The sequence below is a fragment of the Cetorhinus maximus genome, chromosome 1 (assembly GCF_964194155.1).
Source record: "Cetorhinus maximus chromosome 1, sCetMax3.hap1.1, whole genome shotgun sequence".
Classification (NCBI taxonomy): domain Eukaryota; kingdom Metazoa; phylum Chordata; class Chondrichthyes; order Lamniformes; family Cetorhinidae; genus Cetorhinus; species Cetorhinus maximus.
Genome location: NC_135879.1, coordinates 107682677 through 107697344, shown reverse-complemented (window position 1 = coordinate 107697344; position 14668 = coordinate 107682677). Strand labels below are relative to the sequence as shown.

Here is a 14668-nt window from a genome sequence, read left to right as displayed (position 1 = left end):
GCCCACCTTCTAGTGAATCTAGGTAAGATTCCAAGGTGCCACAATGAGAATTTTAAGGCAAACCCCTCAGTCACTGAGCAAGTGGCACCAGTTTTAAATAGATAATGCCATCTCCCTAGTGCAAATCAAATATCTATACTATTTAGATCATGTTCACCTGACCAATACTTAAATTATTTTATTGTCTGCACTTAATGCCTAGGGAAAAAGAAAGTGCTTATTTCTTTTGGAGCAAGGTGTATGGGAAAATGTTTTCATGTTTAAGTAAGAAAATAAATTAGAACTTTAATTGTGCAATGCACTTTAGTAAGTTATATTACTGTAGGCTTTTAGCTCCATGCTCAGTTCTTATCCTTTGCTTCACTGACACAAGTACAGGTGAAAAAGGCCATTTAGTCCATCTTACTCATCCTTCCATTGAAACCAACAGTTGGCCCATCATAGCATCTACATGCCACTTGGATAATTCAGATTTTTGCCTTCACAATCCCATTCAGGTTTTTAATTATTCATTGGCCCAAGGAGTGTTTTTTGACCCAAGTCCAGAACTTGTCTTTAAAGGAAAGCACTTGCATTTAAAACCACACTCAAGGTATTTGAAAATGTTTCACAACAGTCAAGTAATACTACTTAGGCAAACACACCTGCCAATTTGTGCACAGCAACGTCCACAAAACCAATCACCTGTTAACCTGGTTTTGGGGAAGATTGGACAAGGAATGCTGTCCAAACAACTTGAACTCCCTGCTCAAGTGTCATCGGATCTTTATTGTGAACCCTGACTACTAAGCAGATAAACAGGGCTTTGATTTCATGTCTGCAAAATTGTCACCCCATGATGCAGCACTTCCTCATTACTGTATTGAAATTTCAGCCTAGATTACATGCTAATAGATATTCAATTCCAAGTTGGGGCTTAGATGCAGGACTTAATGACACAGCAGTGTGCATTCTACCAAATGAGCCTAGCTGTTGATTGTAGTTTAACTTGTGATTGCATCCCATGTTAACCTTACCTATTAAATAACAAAATCAGCGTGGCTAAATTGTGATGTTCGAAGTCAGATTAAACTATAGTGGAGCTATTTCACCAGGTGCAAAGTCAAACACTCTCTGGAAAATAGTGATAGGTATTGGATTCGGGAGAGCCAACAAAATCTGCTTTCAGATAAATGCAAAATACTGCAGAAGCTGGAAATCTGAAATAAAAACAGAAAATGCTGGTAAAACTCAGCAAGGGACCGCATTGGGCGTAATGAATACATTGGACCAAATTGAAGAAGGTGCAAATGAATGGACACCCTGGTCCACTCCTGCATCACCCCAACTCCTCATCCCCCTCCCACGGCACCTTCCCATGCAATCACAGAAGGTGCAACACCTGACCGTTTACCTCCTCCCTCCTCACTGTCCAAGGCCCCAAGCTCTCCTTTCAGGTGAAGCAGCACTTCACTTGCACCTCCTTCAATTTGCTCTACTGTATTCACTGCTCCGAATGTGGTCCCCTCTACATTGGAACTAAACACAGACTGGGCTACCGCTTTGCGGAACACCTTCGTTCAGTCTGCAAGCATGATCCAGACTTTCCTGTCGCTTGCTATTTCAACTCACCATCTTGCTCTCATGCCCACATGTCTGTCCTTGGCCTGCTGCAATGTTCCAGTGAAGCCCAATGCAAACTGGAGGAACAGCACCTCATCTTCTGATTAGGCTCTTTACAGCCTTCTGGAATTAACATTGAGTTCAACAACTTCATACCATGAACATACGCTCCTCTATCTTGACCCCTCTTTTTAATCCAATATTTATTTATTTATTTATTTATTTATTTTATTCTATTCTTTTATTTGTTCATTTTTTTTACTCCCCCTGCCCCCCACAGGATCATCTGTCACTTGTTTCTGTATTGTGCTTTCACAGAGCACTGACCCTTGTTCTGCTACTAACACCTTCTGCTATCTTACCTTTATGCCATTGTCAGTGCCTTCTTTACTCTTTACCACTACATTCCTTGTCTTATGTCCATGACATCTTTGTCAATCTCTCCTTAGCTGTCACCTATCCCTGACCTATCTTGCTCCACCTGCAACACCCCCTCCCAAAGAGTATAAAATCCATCACATCACATTTCCACTTCTCTGAAGAGTCATATGGACTCGAAACGTTAACTCTGGTCCTCTTCCCATGGATGCTGCCAGACCTGCTGAGTTTTACCAGCATTTTCTGTTTTTAAATCTGCTTTCAAATTTGTTAAAAAGGCAGTAATAAAATGTGGGTAGCTGTGTCTTTGATAGCAAGAGCTTTTTTAAAACAATCAAGAGCACCATTGAGACATTTTGCAGGGCCCTAAACTATGACTGAGATTGAAATGATTACATGGCATCAGTCTTCAGTCCTGAAGATGATATACATTACCATTGTTGCACAGGGGTAATTCTGACATTGAATGTGTGAAGTAAATGCAAAAATGGACCTTGCAAGAATTAAGCCTTCTAAGGGTGATTGGATTACTGACCTTGGTCACTTGATGAGATTTTTTTCAACTGGTTCTTGGGATGTAGGTGACATTAGTCAACCAGCATTTGTACAGTTACAGTGTCTCCAATCTGGCTATCCGAAAACCAGATATTTTTTAAAGCTGCCATGCATTAATTTTTATTATTATTAGATGAGTAAAATAACTTGCCGGCTTATTGAGATAGGTGCTTCATTGGTGCGCTGACTAGTGTCTCTTCCCGTGCTACAGGTAGTGCAAGCGACCCTTGATCTGACCCAAAAACCGACACAGACTCTGTCCCGGGGTTGCTGGTTTTGAGATACTGTAGTTCATCTTTAGTTGCATTGTGGGCATTAAGTGTGACATTGGTGTAGGCCAGATAGAAAAAGGATAGTAGATTCAGTTCTTTGAAGGAGGACATCAGTGAACCCGTTGGATATTCACAACAATATGGCAATTTAGTTTCCTGGTGCTAGCCAACAGATTTGTAGAGTTGAATTTCACGATTTATAATGACAGAATTTGAACTCAGACCTTCTGGATTACTAGCCTAGTACCATAAACATTAGGCTTTTTTTATTCATTCATGGAATATGGGTGTTGCTGGCTAGGCCAGCATTTACTGCCCATCCCTAATTGCCCTTGAGAAGGTGATGGTGAGCTGCCTTCTTAAACCACTGCAATCCATGTGGTGTAGGTACACCCACAGTGCTGTTAGGAAGGGGGTTCCAGGATCTTGACCCAGTGAAGGAACAGCGGTATATTTCCAAGTCAGGATAGTGAGTGACTTGGAGGGGAACTTCCAGGTGGTGGTGTTCCTGTCTATCTGCTGCCCTTGTCCTTCTAGATGGTAGTGGTCGTGGGTTTGGAAATGGCTCAGTATCTGAGAGTGCGTGGAAGGCAAAGCTTGAATGCACGTGCGATCCAAGTGAGAGGAACATCGGAAGGAGAGTTTGAAACCCTGGAGGGTGGACCCTTGTGGAAGGTATCCGAGAGAAAGCGTTGTTTAGAAGAAGATTCCAAAGCGGGTTCTTCGAGAGTGGAGATTGGGAATCCTCGTGTGAAAGACGGAGTTCAGTGAGACCGGTTGGCTCACGGTGTGATAAGCATCTGGGGGGAGTTGATGAGGGATCCATAGCATCTGTTTGGGGTGGCACCTGTCACTTGATTTCAGAGTGTCGTTTCCCTGACCACAGCTCACCTATTGGTTTACATGGACTGTGTACTCACTGTGAACATGAGAGTAGAAGATAGCTTTTGTAGCTTGTCATTCTTACGAATCTGTACATACCTGTAAAGGTATAGTTGTGGGTGAAGGGTTATTGTAATGTAGTTCATTTTATCTTTGATAAATGATTTATTCTTTTGTTAAAAGTTCAGCAGCTGACTTCTGTGACACTGTTCAGTAGCTGCTCTCCTTGTTTCTAAACAAAAAGTAAAAGTTATGCTGTATCAAGCCAGGTTTCACCCTGGGATCAGGCTTGTCCAGTAGTAACATCAGCTGGGATCATAACAACACACCGCTGACTCATACTTTTCAAACCGTTTACTGAGGTCCGGGATTGTTTCCTTCAACTAGAGAGAGTTTCATGTGCTTTCGATGTTCAAAAAGACAGCTAAACCAGAAAACTCTAGGCCCATTAGTTTAGCATCAGTTGCTAGAAAGTATTATTTAGAGATGTGTTTTGCCTAGAAAGAGCAAGAGGTTTGTCAGAGAATCTCAACATGCCTCTTTTCAATGCCTCAACATGGAAAAGGAGGTCACTAACTTGATTAAACTTTTTAAACAGGTTACAAATGTCATGAAAATATAATAATTTTCATATTATTGTGATTTATTGTAAAGGTAGGTTAATAGTGGGGTTTGGATTAGTTTCTCTGTGGATGTGTGCGCGTGGGGGACATTTAATTGAATTGGAGACAACTCAAAAGCTCTGGACCAGCTATCAAAAGGGAGGCTAGGTTTAAAATGCTTAATACGTAAACATGGCTGAAGTTTTAGAATGTGAGATGTGTGGAAAATTAGCATTTTTAAATAAATTAGAGTAGTTTGAATTTCAGAGATGGTAGGATGTTACACCTAGCTAAAAGAAGCTAAGCCAAAGAGTATTTGCTTTCCCAAAGGTTACTGATAATGAATACTAGTTTTCATATTATGGAAAAAGTGAAGTTGCAAAGACATATTGGAACAATGGAATTTACATTAAAAAGGGAGAAACATGTATAAAGGAGATGAGGTTATGTGTAAGGGGGAAGGAATTCTAAGATCTAACAAGTGTGAAAAGCCTCCAGCCTCTCTGCGTCAAGTTGCTGCCTACAGGAACCGAAGCCAGGAAAACTGACTTTGAATATCACTGTCCAGGGTACGGCGTGCTTTGCCTGGGTCTGTTTGAACTTATTTTGTTTCACTGTTGCCTTAACGGAGGTGTAAATGGGAGCCAGAATAATTAGGGGATCTAGGAGTCATTATAGTAGTAATTTGTAGACCCATGTATGTGCTTAAAATCTTTTCTTTTATGAATGAATATTTAATTTAGTTTTGTAAAAGAAACCTTTAAGTCTCGGTGAACTTATTACTACTGAACTCAAGGCGCGCATCTCGAAATAAAATACAAATTTCAAAACAGTTATGGCAGCTGTTTCAAGTTTCCCTCTGGGATTTGAGCAGTTCGGCATTTACCAATTGCTGTGCCATAACTTGAAGTTAGTGGACAATAGTGGAAATCAAGCAGATACTGTATAATAATAAACACCGCACAAATGAATGCTAAGTAAGATTATGTGTTGTTGGATTGGCAGGCAGATCGAAAATTTGTTGGCTTTGTGTAGATAGTGGATAGTTATTAAAGGTATTAGCTCTGCATGTGATTGGTCTCTGCCTGAACCTAATGTTTGGCCTGTCCCTCTTCTTCAATATTAATTGTGAATTCTGGCTTTCGTTACCTCTAGACTCAACTATTCCAATACATTCCTCACTTGTTTTCCATATTCAACCCTCAAATTTGAAGTCATCTAAAACTCTGCTGCCCGCATCTTAACTCTCAATTCCCTTTCCCTGTACCTGTTGGCCTACATTGGTTTCCAGTCAAGCAACGTCTTTAAAATTTTCATCCTTGTTTTCAAATCCTTCTATGGTCCCACCTATCCCTATCCCTCTAATCTTCTCCAGTTCCACAACCCTCTGAGATATTTGCAATCCTCTAGTTCTGGCCTTTTGTGCATCCTCAATTTTAATTGCTACACCATTGGTGGCCATATCTTTAGTTGCCTAGCCTCTAAGCTCTGGAATACCCTCACTACACATTTCCACCTCTATCTATCTCACTGTCTTCCTTTCATCTGCCGATTCATTGGGGAATTGGCCTATGTGTGCCTGGTGCTTTTCAATATGGACAAATGTGGAGTTTACTTTAGCTGAGGTAATTCCAGGTGCTATGTGAGGTTTCCTGCTTAAGGCTGAAGAGTGAATTATAGTTCACAAAGAATTGAAGGTCCATGACCAGTGTTGCAAAGCTGTTGCAAAAATAAATAGGTTGTTTGGGTTTTTAGATGTGACAGTTAAATATAATATTAGATGTACAGTTCTCTTATGAGACCATGGCTTGGCTGAATCTGGAATATTGTGCCCCCCTTCGATGGCAGGAGTTATGGATCAGAAATACTCAATGGCTAGAGTTCTAAGGGATACGATTGAAGAATTTTAAAATACTGAAGGGATTAGGTTTTGTTTGAATAGGCAGATTATTTGAGCTAGCTAAGCAGGAGAGGGTTGTGGATGTTATATGTTCACAAAGAGCTAGGAACTAATTAATTAGGGTGCTCCGCTGCAGTCAGATGCTGAGCAACAATGTATCACTCTACTAGCCATAAGGAGAGCTGTAAGAAACGTACTTGAAGTCCCAGCATTTTGAGCCTACAAGTGTAATTATTTCAAATTTACGGTAAGAAGAAGGCATAACATGATGGCAGCAGCTGTTAGTGAGTAAGACTCAGACATTTAAATGGATTTAATGTTGAACTAGATTGAGAAAAATCAACCTGCATTAGTGCCAGAGAGAGAGAAAACGGAGTGCACAAACAAAATGGCTACTGCCACAGCAATGAGTGCACGGCAACAGCCCATAATGAATTTGGAGGCTAATGATATTGTGGAGGTATTTGAGAGATTTAAATAAAAGTGCGGATTGGTATTCAGTAGCTTTCTAAAAGGCACTGGTAGAGGAAAGGGTCAGCTACATCCTTTTGTGGGCAGGAGAGAAGGGCTAAATTTGTTTGAGATGAGTGAGGACAACAGTAAAAGCCCAGGCAAAACTTTTGAAAAATTCAGCACACATCTACTGCCTAAGTCAAATCATATCCATCAATATGAATTTCAAAGCCTGAGGCAGGAGCCAGCTGATCCTGTTGACAATTTCTGCGTGTTGAAAAATGTAGCCATAAAGTATAAATTCAAGGAAACAGATGAAAGATTGATAGATCTGCTTATTTGGGATTCTGCACAGCCTGAAGTACAAAAAGATTGTGATTGGAAAGGACAAGCTCACAATATCGCAGGCTGCCAGAGCACATGAAGCCACAAGTAGACAGATGAAGATGCTGACTACCCAAATGTTCAGTTAAGCCAAGAGAAAGGCAGCAGGGTTGATGCAGTGAAACAGCAAAGAATGCACACCAAACAAACAGACGTGCAGGAGCTGTGGACGACCCCATGAGTTCACAGACAGATGAAAATGTCCTGCATATGGATCAAACTGTGGAGCTTGTGGAAAGCCCAATCATTGGGAAAAGGTGTGCAGAATAAGATGGTAAATGAGTTATCAGAGGCAGAGCAACTGGGCAAATGAGAAGGAAAAGAAATCAAAGCATCTGTACCCTGTAAGAGGACAATGAGTTTCAGAACACAATAGACATAGGACCATACAACTGTATGAAATGGCTGGAGGAAAGGAATTCACACAGCCATTCAAATCAGGAAGGAGGGGTGAGAAATAAGCCCACAACCATAAATCTGAAGCTGAAGCTTGATACTGGAGCACAGTATAACATCTGCTCAGAATATGCCAGAAAATCTTGCTTGAAAATTTGAAATAAAATGGTGACTAAAGGAAAGGTGCTCTGAAACTGAATAGCATCACGCCAATGGAGGAACTGAGATTCAACAACTAGGAGCAACCCGTTATCAGAGGGACACAAAAGCAAACTGCATGATCTACATCATAAATAGTTGTTCCAGCTATCTTGGGGTTGGCAGTTGCGAAGAGCTGCAGCTTATCTCAGTAAACCATGAAATGACAGAGACAACACTGAGGGTTGAAGATAGTACACCCACTGAAAAGTGCCTTCACCCCTGCAGCGCCCCCGTCTCACTCACGGGAGACGCCTAGCAAACCCTACAGGTTTTGTTGGGTGGCTTTCCAAAGGTGCGGGAGACCCATTCGACCTCTATTTAATCCCTGTGCCACCACCAAATTGCAGTGGTCTGAGGGATAATGGGTGTCAATTGGCTCATTAATGAACCTCATAATATGCTGCACCTGGGAATCCCATGTCAGTCCCTTCTGCTCTCCAACTTAATCAGGAGAGGTTTTGCTGCAGCCAGAAGACTGATGTGAGGCCTCTCCCGCGATTAAACGGGCCTGGCCGCCATGATTCCCTCCATGATGGGCTACATTAAATCCAGCTCTGGTTCATAAACTTGGTAAAGATGCAACAGAATACCTTCCAGTTGGAAGCAAGAAAGTGATTGCCAGAGTCACAGAGCTTACAGATTGATGGAATTTATTCATTGAGAGGTGACAAGCAAAGTCAACTGAATGGGTTGCAGTCAGATATTGGGCACCACACTTGAAGGATGTGAAGGCATTAGAGAGGGTGCAGAAAAGATTCATGAATAGTTCCAGGGATAAGGTGTTTCAGTTGGAGAGTTGGGACTCTTCTCCTTGGAGAAGAGAAGGTTGAGAGGAGATTTTGAAAGAGGTATTCAAAATCATGAGGGGTCTGGACAGAGCGGTTCCCAGAGGTGGAAGGATTGAGAGCCACAGGACAGGGATTTCAGGTAATTGGCAAAAGAAGCAATAGGGACATGAGGAAAAACCTTTTTTGCACAGCAAGTGGTGCAAATCTGTCATGCACTGCCTGAGAGTGTGGTGGATGTTCAATTGAGGCTTTCAAAAGGGAATCGGGTCATTATCTGAAAAGAAAAAAATTGCAGAGCTATGGGGAAAACGCAGTGGAGTGGGACTAAGTGGATTGCTCCTTCTGAGGGCCAGTACAGACACGATGGGCTGAATAGCCGCCTCCTGTGCTGTAACCATTCTATGATCCCAGGCCAATATTGAAAGAGCATGACAGAAAAGGAAAGAGAGCTAATTCAGGAAGTTCAAGCAGCTAAAGTTATTTTCCAGAAACTTTCAGCACTCAAAGGTGAAAAGTTAGAACTAGAGAATAAAGTCACTGACCTAGAAAGGTGGCTGAACAGGACAAAATGTTTTGTGCTGAGGAGGAGAATATGGAAGAGAAACTGCAGGCTGTACAGGAGCATCCAAGAGGGAGATTCTGAACCTTGGGTTAAAACTTCGACAGCACATGTTTCAAATAGAAGAACGTGGAAAAAAAAGAATGACAGTGCTGGGTTCAGACAGCGAAATAGTGAACTGCAGATACAGCTCAACACAGTATCTGGCAAATGTACTGGATTAGTATAAAATGTTTTAGGGCCATTAAGATCATGAATGGCACTATATAAATGCAAGTTCCCTCTTTATTAAGTTTCCTGAGCAATTCACTTAGTCCCATTCTGCTGCATTTTCCCCATAGCTCTGCGTTTTTTTTCTTTTCGGATAATGACCCGATTCCCTTTTGAAAGCCTCAATTGAACATCCACCACACTCTCAGGCAGTGCATTACAGATTCTAACCACTTGCTGTGCAAAAAAAGGTTTTCCTCATGTCCCTATTGCTTCTTTTGCCAATTGTCTGAAACCCCTGCCCTGTGGCTCTTGATCCTTCCACCTCTGGGAACGGTTTCTAACTGCTCTGCCCAGACCTTCATGATTTTGAATACCTCTTTCAAAATCTCCTCTCAACCTTCACTTCTCCAAGGAGAAGAATCCAGCTGACGAACGATTAACTAGAAATCAATAAGAAACAGAGAAATGCTGGAGTTTGAAAGAAGTACAAAATGCAAGAAGTCAAGCAGAGTGGGCACAATAGGAAGCTGAAAAATGGTGGAAGACTAGTGTATAGAGTAGTTGAAGAGAAACATATGCTGCAGAATCATAACACAGAACTTGAGGAAAAATACTGCCAGGCCAAAGAATGGTTGTAGCGTGCTGTTTTAGCACAACATTTTACCACCTAATATTTTGAGAAAAAAGAACAAGCTCAAACAGACTCAGAAGGTGTTCAGCTGATTTATAAAAGTAAATTTGTTTATCTTTGGTTTTGACAATATTTAAAGTCAATGATTGGAACACTTATAGAGGCATTATATTTTTTCATAAAGGGAAAGAGATGTTTTATTGTTACATTATTTGTAAATAGCTAGGAACTAATTGTTATGTGGATGCACATCCAGCATTTGCTGTTGCACTGCAGTTAGGTGCTGAGCAACAATGGCCCACCAGTCATGTGGATAGTTGTTAGAAATACACTCAATGAAACTCCAGCATTTTGAGTCCAGAAGTGTGATTATTTCAAACTTATGATAAAAACTTAATAAAGAGAGAACTTGCATTTATATAGTGCCGTTCATGATCTAAACAGCCCTAAAGCATTTTATATTAATCCAGTACATTTCTATAGGAAAATAGGACTTGGGTACCATTCCGCCCTCCAAGCCTGCTCTGCCATTCAGTAAGATTGTGACTGATCTGGTTGCAGTCTCAATTTCCGCCCCCCATAACTGTCTGCCCCCCATAACCCTTGGCTCCCTTGCCTGTCAAAAACCTGAATTCGTTCAAGGCAGAGTTAGACAATGACTCAGCCTCCACTTCTTTCTGGGGAAGAGAATTCCGCATGCTCATGACCCTTTGAGAGAGAGAATTTCTCATCTCCGTCTTAAATTATAGACCTCTTATTCTTAAACTGTGTACCCTGATCTCTAGTCTCTTCCACAAGTGGAAACATCCTCCCGGTATCTACCCTATCAAATCAGCTCAGGATCTTGTATATTTCAATAAGATTGCCACCATTCTTTTAAACTCCAATGGGTATAGGCCCAACCTGCTTAACCTTTTCATAAGATGAGCCCCTCATCCTAGGAATTAGTCAAGTGAACCTTCTATAAACTGCTTCCAATTATATATTTTTCAAATAAGGAGACCAAAACTGTATACAGTATTCCAGATATGGTCTTACCAAGGCCTTGCACAGCTGCAGTAAAACTTCCCTACTTTTATGTTCCGTTCCCCTTGCAATAAATACCAACATTCCATTTGCCTTCCTAGTCACTTGCCGTACCTGCATACTAACTTTCCTGATTCAAGAATCAGGACACCCAGATCCCTCTGTAACACAGAGTTCCTGCAGTGTGTCTCCATTTAAATAAAACGCTGCTTATCTATTCTTCCTGTCAAAGTGGACAAGTTCACTTTTTTCCACATAATATGACATCAGCCAGATTTTTGCCACTCACTTAACCTGTCTATATCCCTTTGCAGACTCCACCTCCTCTTGACAGCTTACTTTCCTACTTAACTTGGTGTCATCGGCAAATTTAGCTACCATGCATTTGGTATCTTCATCAAAATCCTTGTTTGGATTACAAATAGTTAAAGCCCCAGCACTGATCCCTGTGGCACTCCACTTGTTACAGCTTACCTCCAGAGAAAGACCTGTCAGCAAGCTGTAACAAGTGGAGTGCACAGTTGTATACTGCTGCTACTGTTGTTATGTAGAGAGATGCAATAGCCAATTTTTGCACAGCATGGTCCCACAACAGCAATGAGATAATGCCTTTTTAAAAAATGTGATAAGTGAGGTATAAATGTTGCCACGGAGAGGACATCCATGATATTGAGATTACTTTTAACCTTGGCTAAATAGCTTTCAAAATTGTTATATAGTTGACCTTTCTGAACATAATTATGTGGAGTGTTATGACCATAGCTGGTGTTAATTGCTGTGCAAAGCAATCCAAGAAGGAAGCTTGGTTTACGGGTCATACCTCTTTTTGTATTCTGAAAACAAGAAGACCTTAGCAGTAAGAGGTAATGAGAAGATCATCTCAGCAGTAAGAGGTCCAGTAACACTTTTGGGATTTTGAAAAATAAAAGTAAAAGTTTTATTAACAAGAATAAAAGAAAACTTAAGCACATAAGATTACAGCTGCACAATTAAGGTTAGTCTTACAAACATTCCCCTCAAAAAGACTCCACTTGATGAGACCCACAAGTAAACACCTTCCAGGCAACACTCCCTAATAGATGTTTAGCTATAAGAAATCCAGTAATATTACCCAAGGCAAACTGCTGTAATTTCAATAAAGGCATATCACATGACCTGTAACTCACTTCCGCTCTGCTGTGAAAATCCAAACTTCAGAATGAAACTGTTTTTTGCAGCCTAAGACTTTTCTGGCTTGACTGGATGGTTGATTCAAACTGCATCCTCTCCCAGTTCCAGCTGAACACCTGCACCTGCTATCTGAACAGCTTAAGCAGTTCCAGCTATAGCCATCTTAAGCTCTCCACAGTAACTCTAAAATGCCTTTTTCACCCTTTCATCTCAGGTTCCATTGTTCTCACACCTCTTTGAAACTCAAATCCTTCCAAATATAAAATCTTTCCTGTCTCCATCTTGTCTTGGCTTTCGGGACAATAAAATATAATATCCCCCCCTTCTTGTTTACCTATGGAATGCCTGCAAGATGCAAGCATGTTTCTAGTAACCTCTGACTCCCCTTTGATATTCATGCAAACTCTCAATTTATCTAAAAATGCAAATGTTAGATCTAACTCATTTACTTGTACCTCAACCTAACATCTCTATTCTCTTCATATTTCAGACTCCCCAGACAATCTGTCTCCAATTAATCTCTGCCCAGCTTAATTAAATCACTCTCGCACACACACACACACACACACACACACACACACACACATATATATACACACACACGCACACATTTTAAATTTTGGCTGAATACACAGCAATACGTAAATGTATAAACAACTAAATCCTTCCAACAGCTAATCTGGTCATTAATTTATTGCTGGTTCTGGGACTCTGCTGTGTTCAAATTCCTGCTGTGTTCCTAATAATGACTACACTTAAAGGACTTAATTGGCTGCAAAGCCTTTGAGAAGCTTGAGATTGTGGAAGCTGCTGTACAGATGGTCTGTCTTTCATTCAATAGTACTTGTTTTTTCAGTCTTTCTCATATTTGCAAAGGCCCAGATTTTGCAGTCGTAATGACTGCAACACTGACAGGTCACCACAGTAACTCCTTTGAAACTGACAGCAACTTCTTGAGTACACATTTGCGCAGTTAAACACAGAAATAGAGAAGTGCTTACAGCGATTCTTCCCTTTTCAATAGCTTGTACTGCTGAAATACCCCAGGGCTGCAACCAATTAGAAGCCACTGAACTGAGAAGAACTTGTCCTGCAGAAACCTTGAAAAAGTTACACATTGTTGAATAAGGTATAACTGGGTTTTTAATGGTGTACTAAGTTGATAATTACTGCTGAACAACCTCTCTGTTCTTGAAAAATTGATTTTATATTTGTGGAATGCCTTGGAAATAAGTGTTTATTTTATTCTTAGTGATGGACGACTGCTACAACCTGCTCAGGTATGTGACATACTCAAGGCAGTTATAATGGTCATCTGCTTTGTTATGATGCACTACGTGGATTATTCCATGATGTACCATCTCATTAGAGGACAATCTGTCATCAAACTCTACATCATCTACAATATGTTAGAGGTATGTAAGATCAATAAAATAAGAATTTCCCAGCTAGGTTGATATAAATTGAAAATTCATTTGTTTAAAAATCTTATTTATATACTTCGGTTATGTGGTTTGTAGGGGAATTAAGAGTGAGCAGAGCAAGGCATGTTGCTTTCGCTGAAACCAATACGATATCCATTTGTTTTCATTATTAACTTCAACTTGGTATTCTTGATATAAATGGCACACCAGGCATCCTTTTAAGTCTGTCCCATTACTAATATTCTTAATTTCTTAGTTTTCAGTGTGTGCAATCAGTTTCAAAGTAAACAGGTGTGTTCACAGCTGCAGCTCTGTGGAATGAGAACATCAGCAAAACCTCCTCGCAGTTATCTAATGTTGTGGACTTGTTTTCAGTTTATTTGATTGAATAACCGCAGCTAAATCTTCCAAGAAAATAAAACTGAACTATTTATATGTCCTGCCCTTGGTGAACGCCCCATTTCTGTCCACATGCAGAAAGGTACATGGTGATTGGAAAAGTTCAAGTTGTAGCATAACAACAGCAGTGGAAAAGTAGGAGGGGAGCCAGGGCAGCAGATACTGTGTTAAAATCTAGATGGGTCAAAAAGATCTCCACACGCACAGGCACACACGCTCCCACGCTCCTCGGGTGTGCTGTACTCCTCAGATTGCAAGGCACGATGAAGGCGTCCGTGTGTCTGAGGTGATAGCGCCGGCATTGCAATGCACCAAGGTCAACACTGGCAGGATGGCGGCCGCCATGGAGACCTTGGTCCAGGACGTCACTCCTGCACTGCTGTGCGGGCTTAACTCCATCACTGATGCCATAGTTGGCCTCAAGCAGTGCGTATGTGAGAGGAGTGCTGGGCAGCTCGATCTCAATCCAGCTACCCTTTCTGCTTACCGAATCAGCCAGGGGCGCTTGGGCACCCATAGGGAGGAGGATCAGCAGGTGCGCACTCGGGGGCCATCCATCCAGGTAATTCTGGGAGTGACCAGCCCATCTGAATCCTCCCCTCCTGTGACCTCCGCAGCTCCAGCTTCACAGACCGAGGAGGATGCCACTGCCACACAGCTGGACCCCGAAAGCAGGCTGGGGCCCTCCAAGTCTCAGCCCTCCAGAGGATGCCAGCCAAAGTCATCACAGACAGGGTGTCAGTCAGGAGGCTGCCTCCATCTCTGCTGTGGATGTCCAGGGAGCACCAAGACATAGAGGCAAAGTTAGGAAAGTTATTTAAAAGTAGTTGAAC

At 41.4% G+C, this 14668-nt stretch overlaps 1 protein-coding gene across 2 annotated transcripts in view; it reads left to right on the top strand.

Moving 5' to 3' along the window:
- The window catches only part of tapt1b (transmembrane anterior posterior transformation 1b), a 155597-nt gene that overhangs the window by 27305 nt on the left and 113624 nt on the right, over positions 1–14668 (top strand). For both annotated transcript variants that reach the window (XM_078545163.1, XM_078545172.1), the window contains exon 4: positions 13265–13427. In XM_078545163.1, coding sequence (XP_078401289.1) covers positions 13265–13427 — 163 coding nt within the window. The remainder of the gene's footprint in view (positions 1–13264; positions 13428–14668) is intronic.